Below are 19,636 nucleotides of genomic sequence, written 5' to 3'. Positions count from 1 at the left end.
TGTAAATCCATCCACACCACAACAAAGGGTACATTTAGTTGTCAGTCAAACAAAACACAGGAATCATTTCCCATTCAGGGACACATTACATGTCACACCAAGGGGGTTATTTACCTAATAGAATGCCCCTGCCATTTACAATACATAGGGAGAACGGTGAGACCCCTTAAGATCAGAATATCAGAGCACATAAGGAATATAAGAAAGGGCCTAGAAACACATAGTCTCTCTGATCACTTTAGAGAGAAACACAAACAAGACCCAACAGGGATGAGAATCTTAGGGATAAAAATGGTAAAACAAAACTGGCGGGGAGGAGACTTCACTAGAAAAATAAACAAGGAAGAATTAAAATGGATGTTCACACTTAAAACCTTGAAACCCTATGGGTTGAATATAGACAACGAAGTAAGATCAGTGATTGTAGGGGTTAGGCCATGAGACAGAGGACAAACTTTGGAATAATCCTTTAATTCACCACCATTAACATATCTACATCAAGCACTTAGGATATGTTAAATTAAAGCCTTCAGTACAATATGATGGGTGTATGTGGAAATGTGCATACATATTTCTACTGATATGTGCACACACATGCAAATGTGTGTGTGTGTGTGTGTGTGTGTGTGTGTGTGTGTGTGTGTGTGTGTGTGTGTGTGTGTGTGTGTGTATATATATATATATATATATATATATATAATCAGCTTCATCAATTATTAATATTAGGATATTGTATCTACAGTCATCCCCCCCATTGGATGCTAATTATTAGTTTGGCATTTACTCACTACTATAATATTATTATTATTATTTTATCCCCCACATTTTTGCCGGATATGTAACAATATCGTTTCATTCATTCTGTCTTTTTCAAATGTGCTATTCCTCTGAATGCACCATTCCCCCTCTAACTAGCCCCCTACCCCGCCCCTAATTGCACAGAGAACCAATGAGACAGAGACTTTTTTCAAAGATGGGCTATAACAGCCCACATCAAACATGGCTGAAATAGATTCCCTGACGAAGGCCGTAACGGGCCGATACGCGTTGGAAGAACACAGCACCACAGAATACTTTACTCATCCCCTTTAACTTCAACAGAGCCTAAGGGAGAGAAAAACGAGGACGGGTGAAAAAGAACAGCCACTTTACCGAGGGAACACCGCGGTCACGTGACCGGAACAACCCGGAAGCGAAAGAAGGACACCATCGACTAGGAAGAACGGAGCAGGCCGCCGGCAAGAGGAAACAAGACGGAGCTACGAGGACAAGGTAAGGGACTCTGTAGGAGAGGAGAAGACACGGTAGACAGCCCAGCAGGGCTAGAAGCAGTTGTCTTCCTCCCTCTCCAAGACGGTGACCGCTTCCCTAATCGCACAGACAACCACGCTGCGCTCATAAGAGCGACACCGCGTTTTGTCAGAGCACAGGGGTGGACGGTATGTCCGGAGCCCTCATTACCTGACTAGTAGCCACCATCAGGATCCCGTGCCGATAGCGGCCCTCCGGGGGTACCCCTATTTGTTTTTTGAACTCTTTCCATATTGGACATTAATACAGACACCCACCAGAGGCTCTGGTTATTATAGCAGAACTACAGACACTACAGAGGTGGGACGCCACCTATCTGAGTGTCTCTACTTTCACTTAAACGGACTTGCCACTGTATCTCCAGATACACAGACGCATTTTTTTCCCCCATTCCCCACCGCCCCGTCCCCCTCCCCATTCTAACCACAACCACTTTTTAAGAACTGCATAAGCTCATATATGAATGCAGCAGATGCAGACACAACACCAGTTGGTGTACGTGTTTCCTCCACTTTCACTCATTCCAAGAGTTCTAAAGCTCATAAGGAGAACAAGAGTTCAAGCGATCCTCATTGCTCCGGACTGGCCAAGAAGGGCTTGGTACGCGGATCTTCTGGATCTACTGCTAAAAGAGCCGAGGCCTCTTCCTCTTTGGGAAGACCTGCTGCAGCAGGGGCCATTCGCCTATCAAGACTTACCGCAGCTATGTTTGATGGCATGGAAGTTGAACGCCAGATATTACGGTGGAGTTTCAACTGGGACGTTTTCTCCTCTTCCTGCAAGTAGGTGTGGATATGGGCCTGAGGTTGGGATCTGTAAAGGTCCAGATTTTGGCCCTATCCATTTTCTTCCATAAACAGTTGGCTTCCCTCCCGGAGGTTCAGACTTTTCTGAAAGGGGTTCTGCACATCCATCTTCCCTTTGTGCCACCTACGGCGCCCTGGGATCTTAATGTGGTGTTACAATTCCTCCAATTGGATTGGTTCGAACCTCTACCAGAGGTTGAGGTCAAATTTCTCACATGGAAGGCTGTCACTTTGTTGGCCTTAGCTTCTGCTAGACGTGTGTCGGAGTTGGGGGCTTTGTCTTGTAAGAGCCCCTACTTGATCTTCCATGAAGATAGAGCTGAACTCCGGACACGTCAGCAGTTCCTTCCGAAGGTTGTGTCGGCATTTCATATCAACCAACCTATTGTGGTGCCAGTGGCTACTGACTCCTCAATTTCATCAAAGTCCTTGGATGTTGTAAGGACTCTGAAAATCTATGTGAAGAGGACTGCTCGTCACAGAAAATCGGACTCTGTTTGTCCTGTATGATCCCAAGAAACTGGTGTGTCCTGCTTCTAAGCAGACTATCTCTCGCTCAGGTTCACTATCCAGCATGCGAATGCTATGGCAGAATTGCCGTGTCCTACGTCTGTTAAGGCCCACTCTACTCATAAGGTGGGTTCTTCCTTGGCGGCTGCCTGGGGTGTCTCGACTTTACAGCTTTGCCGAGTGGCTACTTGGTCTGGGTCGAACAAGTTTGCAAAGTTCTACAAGTTCGATACCTTGGCCTCTGAGGACCTGAAGTTTGGTCAATTGGTTCTGCAGGAGCCTCCGCGCTCTTCCTCCCGTTCTGGGAGCTTTGGTACGTCCCTATGGTACTAATGTGGACCCCAGCATCCTCTAGGACGTAAGAGAAAATAGGATTTCTCTAACGTCCTAGTGGATGCTGGGGACTCCGTAAGGACCATGGGGAATGGCGGCTCTGCAGGAGACTGGGCACAGCTAAGAAAGAATTAGGACTACCTGGTGTGCACTGGCTCCTCCCACTATGACCCTCCTCCAGACTTCCGTTAGAATCCTGTGCCCGGCCGAGCTGGATGCACACTAGGGGCTCTCCTGAGCTCCTAGAAAGAAAGTATGTTAGGTTTTTTATTTTACAGTGAGATCTGCTGGCAACAGACTCACTGCAGCGAGGGACTAAGGGGAGAAGAAGCGAACCTACCTAACTGGTGGTAGCTTGGGCTTCTTAGGCTACTGGACACCATTAGCTCCAGAGGGATCGACTGCATGGAACCGGCCATTGGTGTTCGGTCCCGGAGCCGCGCCGCCGGCCCCCTTACAGAGCCAGAAGCAAGAAGAAATCCGGAAAATCGGCGGCAGAAGACATCAGTCTTCACCAAGGTAGCGCACAGCACTGCAGCTGTGCGCCATTGCTCCTCATACACACTTCACACTCCGGTCACTGAGGGTGCAGGGCGCTGGGGGGGGGCGCCGCCATTTTTTCTTCACAGTGCAACTGGAAGACAGCTCCCCAGGCTCTCCCCTGTAGTTTTCAGGCTCAAAGGGTTAAAAAGAGGGGGGGGCACTAAATTTAGGTGCAATATTGTTTATACAAGCAGCTATTGGGGGAAAAATCACTCAGTTATAGGGGTATATGCAATTGTGGTCGAATTCCCGAAATTGGCGAATTTCGGGTCATTTTCGACCAAAAAAAAAAATTCGCCTATGCAATGCAGTGCTTTCCGACCAAAAAACGGACTTTCAAAATTCGACTTTTTGAAATTCGACTTTTTGCAAATTCGACTTTTCTGCAATGATACAAGTGCTGCAATTCGACCAAAGCATATTCAATTCAAGTTTGGAAATTCGACAGCAGTGCTTTTAGACAGCAAATTCGTCATTTTCAATCCGCCACACTTTGGAGGGTGAAAACAAATAAAAAAAATTTAAACATGTTTTTTTGGTGTTTTTTTTTTTTGGGAATAGCAGATCTATTTATATTAGAAGGGATTAGGTATTTTTTTTTTTTTGGGGGGAGGCACAAATATTATTTATATATTTTTTAAAATATTATTTTTTTATTTTTTATTTTTTTATTGCTGGAACGGTAAAATCAGAAAAAAAAATGGCGTGGGGTCCCCCCTCCAAAGCATAACCAGCCTCGGGCTCATTGAGCTGGTCCTGGTTCTAAAAATGCGGGGAAAAAATTGACAGGGGATCCCCCGTATTTTTAAAACCAGCACCGGGCTCTGCGCCTGGTGCTGGTGCCAAAAATACGGGGGACAAAAAGAGTAGGGGTCCCCCGTATTTTTAACACCAGCATCGGGCTCCACTAGCTGGACAGATAATGCCACAGCCGGGGGTCACTTTTATGCCGTGCCCTGCGGCCGTGGCATCAAATATCCAACTAGTCACCCCTGGCCGGGGTACCCTGGGGGAGTGGGGACCCCTTCAATCAAGGGGTCCCCCCCCCCCAGCCACCCAAGGGCCAGGGGTGAAGCCCGAGGCTGTCCCCCCCCCATCCAATGGGCTGCGGATGGGGGGGCTGATAGCCTTTGTGATAAAAAAAAGATATTGTTTTTTCCAGTAGTACTACAAGTCCCAGCAAGCCTCCCCCGCAAGCTGGTACTTGGAGAACCACAAGTACCAGCATGCGGGAGAAAAGCGGGCCCGCTGGTACCTGTAGTACTACTGGGAAAAAAATACCCAAATAAAAACAGGACACACACACCGTCGACAGTAAAACTTTATTTCACACTACCGACACACACATACTTACCTATGTTCACACGCCGACATCGGTCCTCTTCTCCATGTAGAATCCACGGATACCTGAAAAGCAAAGTTCAATATACTCACCTCAGCCATGGTCCAGAGATAAATCCACGTACTTGGCAAAAAAAGAAAACGCAAATACCCGCTCCAGAACGGACTGAAAGGGGTCCCATGCTGACACATGGGACACCTTTCCACGAATGAGAACTGTCAGTGACAGCTGTCACTGACAGGTCTCTAAGCCAATCAGGAAGCGCAACTTCGTTGCGCTCACCTGATTGGCTGATCGCTGTGACAGCGCATCGCACAGCTCCCTCCATTATATTCAATGGTGGGAACTTAGCGGCTAGCGGTGAGGTCACCCGCCGGTCAGCGGCTGACCGGCGGGTGACCCCACCGCTAGCCGCAAAGTTCCCACCATTGAAAGTAATGGAGCGGCTTTGCGAGGCGCTGTCAGAGTACAGACGGCGTCCAGCCAATCAGGTGAGCGCCACGGCAGTAACGCTTCCTGATTGGCTGAAGGGACATCAGTGACAGGAGTCACGTGATGTCCCGGCATTCGGGGAAAGGAGTCTAATGTGAAAACATTGGACCCCTTTCATTAGTCCGGTGGATCGTGTTCGGTTTGTTTTTTTACAAAGTACGTGGATTTACCTCTGGACCTGGACCTCTGGACGCTGGAAGGTGAGTATAATTTTTTGACAGGTACCCTCGGATCGTCGGAGATCGTTGCAGTCGGCGTGTCAACACAGGTAAGTATGTGTGTGTCGGCGTATGAAACAAAGTTTTACTATCAAGGTGTGTGTGTCCTGTTTTTATTTGGGTATTTTTTTTCCAGTAGTACTACAGGTACCAGCGGGCCCGTTTTTCTCCCGCATGCTGGTACTTGTGGTTCTCCAAGTACCAGCTTGCGGGGGAGGCTTGCTGGGACTTGTAGTACTACTGGAAAAAACAATATCTTTTTTTTTATCACAAAGGCTATCAGCCCCCCCATCCGCAGCCCATTGGATGGGGGGGGACAGCCTCGGGCTTCACCCCTGGCCCTTGGGTGGCTGGGGGGGGGGGACCCCTTGATTGAAGGGGTCCCCTCTCCCCCAGGGTACCCCGGCCAGGGGTGACTAGTTGGATTTTTGATGCCACGGCCGCAGGGCACGGCATAAAAGTGACCCCCGGCTGTGGCATTATCTGTCCAGCTAGTGGAGCCCGATGCTGGTGTTAAAAATACGGGGGACCCCTACTCTTTTTGTCCCCCGTATTTTTGACACCAGCATCAGGCGCAGAGCCCGGTGCTGGTTTTAAAAATACGGGGGATCCCTGGCCGATTTTTCCCCTGCATTTTTAGAACCAGGACCAGCTCGATGAGCCCGAGGCTGGTTATGCTTTGGAGGGGGGACCCCACGCCATTTTTTTTTCGGGTTTTTCCCCGTTTTTTCCCGTTTTTTAAAATCGCGGCAAAATCCGCCAAATCGGCCGATTTTCGCCCGCGACTCTGGCGAATCCGTTTTTCATTGCATATGGTGAATTCCGGAAGCCACCTTCCGGAATTCACCTGGCGAATTTGGTCGAATTGAAAAAACGGCGATAATTGCCGCGAATTCGCCCGCTATTGCATATACCCCATAGTGTTAATCCCTGCATTATATAGCTCTCTGGTGTGTGCTGGCATACTCTCTCTCTGTCTCCCCAAAGGACTTTGTGGGGTCCTGTCCTCAGTCAGAGCATTCCCTGTGTGTGTGCTGTGTGTCGGTACGGCTGTGTCGACATGTGGGATGAGGAAGGTTACGTGGAGGTGGAGCAGAGGCCGATAAATGGGATGTCGTCCCCTGTGGGGCCGACACCAGAGTGGATGGATAGGTGGAAGGTATTAAACGACAGTGTCAACTCCTTACAAGGCTGGATGACGTAAAACAGCTGTGGGACAGCCGGCTTCTCAGCCCGCGCCTGCCCAGGCGTCTCAAAGGCCATCAGGGGCTCAAAAAAGCGCCCGTTACCTCAGATGGCAGACACAGATGTCGACACGGAGTCTGACTCCAGTGTCGACGAGGTTGAGACATATACACAATCCACTAGGAACATCCGTTACATGATCTCGGCAATAAAAAATGTGTTACGCATTTCTGACATGAACCCAAGTACCACATAAAAGGGGTTTTATTTTTGGGGAGAAAAAGCAGCCAGTGTTTTGTTCCCCCATCAGATGAATGAATGAAGTGTGTAAAGAAGCGTGGGTTCCCCCAGTAAGAAACTGGTAATTTCTAAAAAGTTACTGATGGCGTACCCTTTCCCGCCAGAGGATAGGTCACGTTGGGAGATATCCCTTAGGGTGGATAAGGCGCTCACACGTTTGTCAAAAAAGTGGCACTGCCGTCTTAGGATACGGCCACCTTGAAGGAGCCTGCTGATAAAAAGCAGGAGACTATCCTGAAGTCTGTATATACACACTCAGGTTATATACTGAGACCTGCAATCGCCTCAGCATAAATAGTGCTGCTGCAGCGTGGTCTGATACCCTGTCAGATAATATTAATACTCTAAGACAGGGAAAATAGTTTGCTAACATAGAGCATATTAAAGACGTCGTCTTATATATAAAGGATGCACAGAGGGATATTTACCGGCTGGCATCCAGAATTAATGCAATGTCCATTCTGCCAGGAGGGTATTAGAGACCTGGCAGTGGACAGGTGATGCTGCCTTTAAAAGGCACATGGAGATTCTGCCTTATAAGGGTGAGGAATTGTTTGGGGATGGTCTCTGGGACCTCGTATCCACAGCAACAGCTGGGAAGAAAAAAATTTTTACCTCAGGTTTCCTCACAGCCTAAGAAAGCACCGTATTTTCAGGTACAGTCCTTTCGGCTTCAGAAAAGCAAGCGGGTCAAAGGCGCTTCCTTTCTGCACAGAGACAAGGGAAGAAGGAAAAAGCTGCACCAGCAGCCAGTTCCCAGGATCAAAAATCTTCCCCCGCTTCCTCTGAGTCCACCGCTTGACGTTGGGGCTCCACAGGTGGAGACAGGTGCGGTAGGGGCGCGTCTCGGGAACTTCAGGGACCAGTGGGTTTGCCCACAGGTGGATCCCTAGGTTCTGCAAATAGTATCACAGGGATACAGGCTGGAGTTCGAGGCGACTCCCCCTCGCCGTTACCTCACCTCAGCCTTGCCTGCTGCCCTCGGAGAAAGGTAGTACTGGCGGCAATTCACAAGCTGCACTTCCAGCAGGTGAAATCTAGGTACCCCTTCTTCAACAAGGCCGGGGTTACTATTCCAAAATGTTGTGGTACCGAAACCAGACGGTTCGGTGAGACCCATTCTAAAATTGAAAGCCTTGAACACTTATATACGAAGGTTCAATTTCGAAATGGAATCGCTCAGGGCGATTATTGCAAGCCTGGATGGTATCACTGGACATCAAGGATGCTTACCTGCATGTCCCTATTTACCCTCTTCACCAGGAGTACCTCAAAATTGTGGTACAGGATTGTCATTACCAATTCCAGACGTTGCCGTTGGTCTGTCCCCGGCACCGAGGTATTTACCAAGGTAATGGCCGAAATAATTATCCCGTACTTGGACGATCTCCTTATAAAGGCGAGGTCCAGGGAGCAGTTGTTCGGCGGAGTAGCACTATCTCGGGAAGTGCTACAACAGCACGGCTGAATTCTGAATATTCCAAAGTCGCAGCTGGTTCCTACGACGCGTCTACTGTTCCTGAGTATGGTTCTGGACACAGAACAGGATAAAAAGGGTTTCTCCCGGAGGAGAAGTCCAAGGAGTTGTCGTCTCTAGACAGAGACCTCCTAATACGTATACAGGTGTCGGTGCATCAATGCACGCGAGCCCTGGGAAGGATGGTAGCTTCTTACGAAGAAATTCCATTCGTCAGGTCCCATTCAAGGATTTTCCAGTGGGATCGGTTGGACATGTGGTCCGGGTCGCATCTTCAGATGCATCGGCGGATAACCCTGTCTCCAAGGGCCAGGGTGTCGTTGTTGTGGTGGCTGCAGAGTGCTCATCTTCTAGGGGGCCGCAGATTCGGCATACAGGACTGGGTCCTGGTGACCACGGATGCCAGCCTTCGAGGCTGGGGGGCAGTCACACAGGGAATAAACTTCCAAGGCTATGGAAAAGTCAGGAGACTTCCCTACACATAAATATTCTGGAACTAAGGGCCATTTACAATGCCCTAAGTCAGGCTAGACCCCTGCTTCAACACCGGCCGGTGCTGATCCAGTCAGACAACATCACGGCGGTCGCTCATGTACACGACAGGGCGGCTCAAGAAGCAGGATGGCGATGGCAGAAGCCACAAGGATTCTCCGATGGGCGGAAAATCATGTGTTAGCACTGTCAGCAGTGTTCATTCCCGGAGTGGACAACTGAGAAGCAGACTTTCTCAGAAGACACGACCTCCACCCGGGAGAGTGGGGACTTCATCCAGAAGTCTTCCAAATGATTGTACACCATTGGGAAAGGCCACAGGTGGACATGATGGCGTCCCGCCTCAACTAAAAGTTACAAAGATATTGCGCCAGGTCAAGGACCCTCAGGCGATAGCTGTGGACGCTCTGGTAACACCGTGGGTGTACCAGTCGGTGTATGTGTTCCCTTCTCTGCCTCTCTTACCCAGGGTAATGAGAATAATAAGAAGGAGAGGAGTAAGAACTATACTCATTGTTCCGGGTTGGCCAAGAAGAGCTTGGTAACCAGAACTCCAAGAAATGATCTCAGAGGACCTATGGCCTCTGCCGCTCAGACAGGACCTGCTGCAGCAGGGGGCCTGTCTGTTTCAAGACGTACCGCGGCTGCGTTGACGGCATGGCGGTTGAACGCCGGATCCTGAAGGAAAAGGGAATTCCGGAGGAAGTTATCCCTACACTATTTAAAGCTAGGAAAGAAGTGAACGCTAACCATTATCACCGCATATGGCGGAAATATGTTGCGTACTGTGAGGCCAGGAAGGCCCCAAGGGAGAAATTTCAGCTAGGTCGATTTCTGCACTTCCTACAGTCAGAGGTGACTATGGGCCTATAATTGGGTTCCATTAAGGTCCAGATTTCGGCTCTATCAATTTTCTTCCAAAATGGAACTGGCTTCACTGCCTGAAGTTCAGACATTTGTCAAGGGAGTGCTGCATATTCAGCCTCCTTTTGTGCCTCCAGTGGCACCGTGGGACCTCAACGTGGTGTTGGGTTTCCTAAAGTCACATTGGTTTGAGCCACTCAAAACCGTGGATTTAAAATATCTCACGTGGAAAGTGGTCATGCTTTTGGCCTTGGCTTCGGCAAGGCGGGTGTCAGAATTGGCGGCTTTGTCATGCAAAAGCCCCTATTTGATTTTCCATATGGATAGGGCAGAATTGAGGACTCGTCCCCAGTTTCTTCCTAAGGTGGTATCAGCTTTTCACTTGAACCAACCTATCGTGGTGCCTGCGGCTACTAGGGACTTGGAGGACTCCAAGTTACTGGACGTAGTCAGGGCCTTGAAAATTTATGTTTCCAGGACGGCTGGAGTCAGGAAGACTGACTCGCTATTTATCCTGTATGCACCAAACAAGATGGGTGCTCCTGCTTCAAAGCAGAGTATTGCTCGCTGGATTTGTAGCACAATTCAGCTTGCGCATTCTGTGGCTGGCCTGCCGCAGCCTAAATCTGTAAAAGCCCATTCCACGAGGAAAGTGGGCTCTTCTTGGGCGGCTGCCCGAGGGGTCTCGGCTTTACAACTTTGCCGAGCTGCTACTTGGTCAGGGGCAAACACGTTTGCAAAATTCTACAAATTTGATACCCTGGCTGAGGAGGACCTTGAGTTCTCTCATTCGGTGCTGCAGAGTGATCCGCACTCTCCTGCCCGTTTGGGAGCTTTGGTATAATCCCCATGGTCCTTACGGAGTCCCCAGCATCCACTAGGACGTTAGAGAAAATAAGATTTTACTCACCGGTAAATCTATTTCTCGTAGTCCGTAGTGGATGCTGGGCGCCCGTCCCAAGTGCGGACTGTCTGCAATACTTGTATATAGTTATTGTTAACTAAAAGGGTTATGGTTGAGCCATCTGTTGAGAGGCTCTGTTATGTTCATACTGTTAACTGGGTATAATATCACGAGTTATACGGTGTGATTGGTGTGGCTGGTATGAGTCTTACCCGGGATTCAAAATCCTTTCCTTATTGTGTCAGCTCTTCCGGGCACAGTATCCTTACTGAAGTCTGGAGGAGGGTCATAGTGGGAGGAGCCAGTGCACACCAGGTAGTCCTAATTCTTTCTTAGCTGTGCCCAGTCTCCTGCGGAGCCGCTATTCCCCATGGTCCTTACGAAGTCCCCAGCATCCACTACGGACTACGAGAAATAGATTTACCGGTGAGTAAAATCTTATTTTTAATTACCTACCAGTAAATCCTTTTCTCGTAGTCCGTAGAGGATGCTGGGCACCCGCACAGCGCTTCGTGATCCTGCAGTGGTTACTTTGTTCAGTACTGCTTAAGTTCTGGGTTTAGTACTGTTTTGTTACTTGGTAAGTAATATTGTTCAGCCGTTGCTGATGTTTCAAGCTAGTTAGCTTGTTTTGCCTTGTATCTGTGAGCTGGTGTGAATCTCGCCACTATCTGTGTAAAATCCTTCTCTCAAAGTTGTCCGTCTCCTCGGGCATAGGGGGTCATTCCGAGTTGTTCGCTCGTTGACGATTTTCGCAACGGAGCGATTAAGGCAAAAATGCGCATGCGCATGGTTCGCAGTGCGCATGCGTTTAGTATTTTAACACAAAACTTAGAAGATTTACTCACGCCCGAACGAAGATTTTTCCTCGTTGAAGTGATCGTAGTGTGATTGACAGGAAGTGGGTGTTTCTGGGCGGAAACTGGGCGTTTTCTGGGAGTGTGCGGAAAAACGCAGGCGTGCCAGGGAAAAACGCCGGAGTGTCTGGAGAAACGGGGGAGTGGCTGGCCGGACGCTGGGCGTGTGTGTGACGTCAAACCAGGAACGAAACTGACTGAACTGATCGCTATTTGTGAGTAAGTCTCGAGCTACTCAGAAACTGCTAAGAAATTTATTTTTGCTATTCTGCGAATCTTTCGTTCGCAATTCTGCTAAGCTAAGATACACTCCCAGAGGGCGGCGGCTTAGCGTGTGCAATGCTGCTAAAAGCAGCTAGCGAGCGAACTAACAACTCGGAATCACCCCCATAGTTTCTAGACTGAATCTGGTAGGAGGGGCATAGAGGGAGAAGCCAGCCCACACTCTCAAACTCTTAAAGTGCCAGTGGCTCCTAGTAAACCCGTCTATACCCGATGGTACTAATGTGGACCCCAGCATCCTCTACGGACTACGAGAAAAGGATTTACCGGTAGGTAATTAAAATCCTATTTAATCTGTGACTTACTTTATACCAGTGGCGTCACAAGCCAGGTGCGAAGTAAGGGCGGCCCGCACCCAGGTGTCACCCTCAAAAAGGGTGACACCAAAGTGCAGACTCTTCTGCAGTGACAGGAGCCAAGAATTGCAGTGTGATATTCACTGTCTCTGGCGGCAGCTAGCATCTCCGGGGATACTGGATACACCCCCGAAGTAAAGAAACGGATATCCCAGTGAGGCCACACACCCTTCTTGGGCAGATGCGCCTCCGGGTGTCACCGCACCTAATCTTTTGCGACAAAAAACACCTAGTACACTACCTGCAGACTATGACGCAAGACTGAGGAAAATGTAGCAAACCTAAGGAGAGTACACAGCACAGGAGTCGTGACAGCCAACTTGTGCCATATGGCATAGTGTATGACACATCTACAGTACATGTCTGAATATGGCTCTAGACATCTTGAAATAAATCCTCAGTTTGCGTCATTAAAATACAGGAATTGGCATTGTACCCTACCTTCACAGAACTCTGAAAAGCAACTGAAATAAAATAATTCAGAGTAAAATACAGAAAAAGCAGCACATTAATAGAGATAAAGTTTATGCTGTTTTTTTTTTTTTGCTTTGGGCAAAATATTTTCAGAAGTTTGTTTTTGACTGTTTATAATACAAATAATATAATACACAATATTTAAAAAAAAATGTACTAGCAGACTATTAAGGGCCCTACACACTGGCAGATAATACTGCACGATATGATCGTTCTCGTTCATTAATGAACGAGAACTCGTTCATATCGTGCAGTGTGTAGGCACCAACGATGAACGATGCGCGGCCCCACGCTCGCTCATCGTTGGTGCCCCATCGCTTATGCATGCAGGCCAATATGGACGAGATTGTCCATATTAGCATGCATTGAAGAAACTTCACTCCCCCAGTCACCTCCCCCCTGCAGCCGGGTCGCCCGTCTGCCGTATCGGCGGTCGGGTAGCTCGGCGGCGGGTCGCTCAGTTTGTAGGGCCCTTTATACTGTACTGTAAGATATCAATGGGTATTTGTAAACAAAATATTTAATGTGTCTCCTTTCAATTTAGCAAGCTCAGTGTGGCTTAGATTTGCGGCATGTGACAATAATTGAATTGTTTGGTGTATATCCAACTTATATTGGAAGAATAGGACGCAGACTGCTACCTCCGGCACTAGGATTACAGCTCAGGTATGTCCACTATGAAGCACATTTGTATAAAAGCCTATTTTCTTTCTTGCTCATTAAATTGTGATCTAAAATGCATTTACCCACATGACAACTGATTCATTTTCCCTATACTCTGTCCTGCATTCTCTTTAAAGTCTCTGTATATGGATCTGATGCACAGTAATTAGAGTAATGCTCAATTCTACAAAAGTTAAAAAAATAAATTATTAAACCTTCTTTATAATGCATTTTCCCACGTTCCTTTAATCAGTAGTTATGACAGCAGCGTCTCTGGGTTCTGTGTCATCCAGTGCCCCAAATAGACAGAATAGAGGCGTGTTCTCGCAGGGAATGGAGCATGGCCCATTACTCCCAGACACACCCTGCCCGCACTGCAGGCTCCTCCTCAGTGACTGGGAGCCTGGTGCTGCACAATAACGTCACAATCCAGCTCCTGGTCACTGAGAATCGCCATTTTTATTGTCACCACCTCGGATGGTGATACCCGGTATGGCTCCCCCCTAGTGATGGTTTATGTTAAATTATACTTCTCATTTTGTTCTTATTTTTCCCCTTTAACAGTCCTCTTTTCTGTCACTTTACAATTGTTTGCTGATGTGATGAGGATGGGATAGAAATGATGAATGATATTTAATTATTGAAATGTTAACGTTTAACAGGGCCAAATAAAATTTCCACACAACAATAGATTCATATTCTGCATCATGTAACATGCATGATACATTTGATAGTCTACTGCAGGCTTTTTCAATCAGTGTGCCGCGACCAGTTGCAAGGTGTGCCGCGGAGCCAGAGCAGCTTCCTGCACCTTCAGAGTGAACTGTTGGCCCGGGCTCTTCTTAGAGGATCAGTCGTGCTCTGGCCATGACTTATGCCTTGATGATGCGGCAGTGTGTTATCATAGGCCACCACCCAGCCAGCCCACCCGCCTGCATATATATCTTCCAGTTCCCGCCTACATACACAGCTGTCCTTACCCACCCACATCCACACCTGCCCGATCGCCCGCTGCTCAGTATTCACAGCACTCCACTATGAACAACCCCCGCCACTGAGGGACCTGGAGGAGGGCTAATATTTGTTATTTTATTTCTCCTGTGGGGAACAATAAGATTTCAATAGGATTTATGTGGGGAGAATAAGGATTTATGGATTTATTGGGGGAACAATGAATAATAATTTATGTGGGGGGCAATAGGATTTATGTGGTGAGAAATGTGATTGTTTTTTCTGTGTAGGCCAATGTATGTGTGGAATTTTTTTTGTGAGGGCCAATGTGTGTTTTTTGTTTTTTTCTGTGGGGAACTGATGGCGTGCCTTGGAATTTTAAAATATTGTTTGGTGTGCCGCGAGTAAACAAAGGTTGAAAATCACTGGTCTACTGTATAGTGAACCTACTAAGCAAATAATTTTAAAAAAAAAGTACCAAGTTGCTGAGAACTTAGGAGGGGATTCAGACCTGATCGTAGATGTGCTAAATTTAGCACATCTACGATCAGCTTCCCTGACATGCGGGGGGACGCCCAGCAAAGGGCTAGTCTGCCCCACATGTCAGTCCCTACCCCGTCGTAGAAGTACAAAAGCATCGCACAGCGGCGATGCTTTTATACTATAGGAGTAGCTCCCAGCCAGCACAGCTCCTGCGTGCTGGCAGGGAACTAATTGTCGCTGCCCGGGTCGCAGTGGCTGCATGTGATGTCATGCAGCCGCCATGGCCCACCCCACCAGTCCGGGCACACATGCATTGCCCGGACCGTGGCTCCTAAAGGGCAGCTAAACGCTGCCGGCCCACCCCCTTCCTCCCAGTGACCGCCTCTGCCTGTCAATCAAGCAGAGGCAATCGCAGGGCTACGACAGCCGTCAGCTGTCTGCCATGTGCCGGCGCACTGCGGCACCGGCGCATGCGCAGTTCAGGCCTGATCGCTGCTGTGCAAACACGCACAGCCGCGATCAGGTCTGAATTAGCCCCGTACCTCACTCCTGGGAGATCACTGCACTCTCCTTACTCATATCTATAAGGAAGTTGTCACAGAATAGCGAGTATGGGATCTATTTAAAATTGTTCCTTAATGTGATCTGTACTGTTATGCCAGCCATGTCTCCAATTAGCATTACTGTACTGATTCTAATTAAAGCTTTATTACAACTTATTGACACCAGTTGCCATTGTAAAGCTGTACTACTGGACAATTCCATTCATAAGGTTAACTTGACATCCAGCCTCAGACAGCATTACAGGAATGGCAGTAGATAGCGGTGAGTGGCAGCAATCATAGTCAGCAAAACTTCAGTCTATACATAGTAATAACTGAAAGCCTCAGGGCCTCACCTGCGGGGAGATTTATCAAAGCTTGGAGAGAGATAAAGGGGTCTATTCATAAAGAAAATGAAAAATTAATTGTTGCTTATCAGTATCACTATACATAGCTGTGATAAGTAGCAATTCATGTATACTCGTCCTTCCAGCAAAGTTATGCGGTTTCCCGGGCTCGAGTGACGCTCTCTTCTCCAGTCAGGCTCCTCTTCTGCGCATGCGCCACCTGACCTCCAGGACGACTGCAGTGGCTGATGGGAGGTCAGGAGGGGGGGCGGAGCCAGCGCCGGGTGCGGACAGAAAGCATGGAAGCATTGAGCTTTTCTGCAGTTACCGCACCACAGTTCAGGTTGTGCCATCTTGGCGAACCTGAACTCCATGGAGAAGCACTAACGTATGGTGATGTAATTCAGGCACGGAGCAGAGGGGGGGGGGGGGGGGGGGGGCGGGGGCTGAATTACATGAAGCAGAGAAAAAACGTGTTTTCCACAAAGCAGGGCTTTTCTCTGCTTTATGAATAGACCCCAAAGTAACTGTCATTTTTCAAACACAGCCTGTAACACAGCAGAAGCTGATGAGTTGATACCTTGGGCAAGATTAAATTCTTATCACACCGGCAGCCACTAGATGGCAGCCAAATGGAGCAATTCAATTGTAGCTCAGTTCAGGCGCGAAGGCTGCTGCTCCTGCATTTCAGCTCGCACCCCCTGGGGGTGGTGACCCATTTGGTGCCCAAACGGCACTCTTCATAATCGCGCCCATAAGTTTAGTTGGGTTTTGCCGCTTTACACAACTAAACTCGACTGCTATGGGTGTGATATGCGCGGTAATGGGGATCAAATGAATATCGCCCCACGATCTACCGTGGCTTTAGACAGGAGATTGAGCACAATAAAACAATTGAATATCGCCCTTTATCTCTCTTCATTTTAGCTCTCTCCAAGCTTTGATACATCTCCTTCATGACATTCCAGATGGAAAATCTAATTACTGTTGGGTCAGAAAGATTACAGTACATGACATTCTTACTAGGTAACCCGCTACTCAATACATAGGACTTTTTGGTATTGAAAGTCCCCATAAACTATAGCCATTAAAGAAATCATGTACTGTATAATGTATGCACTTCACATTACCAGTGCATAAACAATACTCTTTTGTTATTATCTAGAAACATTGCGCTCCATTACTGTAAAGTGCCTTTCCTTCTCCTACTTAAACCATCTTCTACTCCATACTCCCTTCGAAGGCACCAAATCCCTCAGTATTCTGCAACCCACTTATTTCAGCGTCATCTACTGATGCAACTATGTTTATATACCCTGTCCTGTCTTATATTGTCTTGAACTGTAAGTTTCCTTGTTTTGCTTATTTGTTTATGTACTCTGTAACTGGGTGCTGCGGAACCCTTGTAGCGCTATATAAATAAAGGATAATTATAATAATAATTGGTGCAATGTAGACTTAGGGCCTAATTCAATGTTGATTGCAAAACAACTTTTTCCACTAATGGACAAAACCATGTGAATTGCAGGTGGGGCAGATATAACGTACAGAGAGAGTTAGATTTGGGTGGGGTGTGTTCAAACTGAAATCTAAATACTGTAGCAGTATAAAAATAAAGCAGCCAGTATTTACCCTGCACAGAAACAATATAACCCACCCAAATCTAACTCTTTCTGTAAATGCTACAGAGGGGGTGATTCAGACCTGATCACTGTTGTGCGTTTGCGCACAGCGGGCGATCAGGTCATAACTGCGTATGCACCGCAATGCACACGTGCATCGGACACCAACAAAGGGCATTGCTGGTCAGCGACGGGGTGGTACGAAAAATCCGATCGCACGGGTGTTCGCAAGGTGATTGGCAGGAGGTAACTGAGTGTTTATTGGGAGAGTCCGGAAAAACGCAAGCGTGCCAAAGCGTTTTCAGGGAGGGTGTCTGACGTCAGCTCCGACCCCGATCAGCCTCTTCTGATCGCACTGTAGGAGTAAGTCCTGGGCTGCGCACAGACTGCACACAGTGGATTTTTGCAGCTTGGCGTACGCATGGGATCACACACTTGCACGGTGAGTTTACACTCTCCCTGGAGGCGGCGACTATATGAACGCAGAACAGCAAAGTTTGCATCCCAGCGGTCTGGTCTGAATCCCCCTTATGGTTTTGCCCATTAGAGGAAAATGCTGTTTTGCAATCAACCTTGAATTAGACCCTTAGTAATGTCTTATGCTTTTATTCTGTATCTGAGTGCAAGAATTGTATTGGTGTCTGTCCTATACTGTAAAACGTTTCTTACCATTATATTATATTGTCTCTAGACTGCTCCTAAGAATCCCTGAAAGCAAGTTCCAGATGGTGGTGTTGGATAAACATGGCGTGGACAAAGAGCGATACATTATCCCTATCAACAATTCAGACCTCTTCACACTCATTGACACGTTCCCACTTCGAAAAGATGAGATGAAATTCCAAGCTGAAGTCGGCCACACATGTAACTGACAGATACGCACTGAACATTTTCAGTAAAGAGTGTGAGGTGCTGCTGACTGTACCCGCTGTACATGTTTTACTGACACACCATTTCCTATGTGTATGAGCTTTGTGTCACTATTGTATGGTCAGCAAAAGATTCACTATGCCACAAACCAACCAGGGAGTGGGGGAAATAACATTCATTCTGACAACTCCTCTTTGGTGCTTTCAGTCCATAGTGTGCCTGTAATCCCACTGTGCCTTAATATAAGATTAGAAATATGCAATGTCCTACATTAATCACACGCATCACACCTACATCACAGATCTGACTTTTGTCATAAATGAGTTTTGCTCAAAATCTCAATGTACATAAGTCATTAGACATTGGTTCACACACTTTGCATAGTAATAAAATGCATGATAAAACAGCAATTTAGATTTTTTTAGTAGAACTGTCATAGATCAAACCCCCTCATCATAGGAGATGGCACTTTGGGCCTTATTCAGAGATGTACGTAAACCTGATGTTTCCATTCATCTCCGATGTTTTTAGATCTGCGCATGCACTTATAGAGCTGCACTGTCACTCACGATACCCCAAACTCAGCAGCATGATTGACAGACAGCGTTATAGAAAGTGGGGGCATGTCAGCCCAGTTTCCTAGATGTGCTGAAGCCAGTGATTGTGTCTTTGGGTGCAGCTTCACTGACATCAGCAGCGTGGTTTTCTCAGCTATCCTGAGTAACCTGAGGATCAGAGAAGCAGGCAGGAGGCATTTACATACACTATGCGCCTCCTGCGGCATTGGCATATTATCATACAGCTGCTGTGTCAGGCTCTATGTATCAGGCCCTATGTACAGTGTTTACATAAATTGCTATCTGGTGATGTAACTTTTAAAATACTTGTACAATTCTTGAATCTCTTGAGGACACATTTTTATATATATATATAGTAATAAAAGCTCTTACTGCTAAAATATTTTTCTGCAGAGATGCTGCTGTACACTGTATTGTGGAACGAAAAAAGACATTATTTTATGTGGTAAATTAAAGATGAATATAGTTCTCAATTAAATGTAGCTCTTGCATGCTCTGCTTGGTTTTGTTTCTTTTTGTGCATGAAATGGTTACAGTATGTAAATGTATTTCACTTCTCTAAATATAATTATAAATTATTTGTAATTAAAATAGCTACAGTATGATTCCCTTTTTTGTTCTATTTTTTCACAGTTGGTATAGATGAGGTTGTAAGGTCAGTCATAGGCAGCAGAGTTGCATTAGCAGACAGGCAGTGAATCCACCAATGTTATCAAGGCTGATCAGGTAGCAACCTAGTGTGCTGGGACTTAGGGGACATCCAGAGGGAATAAAATGGCAGTACATACCTGTCAATGGCAATATATACAAGTAACACATCGGGACTGATCGTGA

The 19,636-nt window shown here is 47.2% G+C and overlaps 1 protein-coding gene across 2 annotated transcripts in view; it reads left to right on the top strand.

Annotated features, from left to right (window-relative positions):
* SRPX (sushi repeat containing protein X-linked) overlaps positions 1–19,407 on the top strand; it is a 245,177-nt gene extending 225,770 nt beyond the window's left edge. For both annotated transcript variants that reach the window (XM_063955569.1, XM_063955568.1), the window contains 2 exons: positions 13,291–13,412; positions 18,046–19,407. In XM_063955569.1, coding sequence (XP_063811639.1) covers positions 13,291–13,412; positions 18,046–18,226 — 303 coding nt within the window. In that variant the 3' untranslated portion in view covers positions 18,227–19,407. The remainder of the gene's footprint in view (positions 1–13,290; positions 13,413–18,045) is intronic.
* The last annotated feature ends 229 nt before the right edge of the window (positions 19,408–19,636 follow it).

Source organism: Pseudophryne corroboree, chromosome 2 (assembly GCF_028390025.1).
Source record: "Pseudophryne corroboree isolate aPseCor3 chromosome 2, aPseCor3.hap2, whole genome shotgun sequence".
Taxonomy (NCBI): domain Eukaryota; kingdom Metazoa; phylum Chordata; class Amphibia; order Anura; family Myobatrachidae; genus Pseudophryne; species Pseudophryne corroboree.
This window is presented reverse-complemented; position numbering and strand designations above follow the sequence as displayed.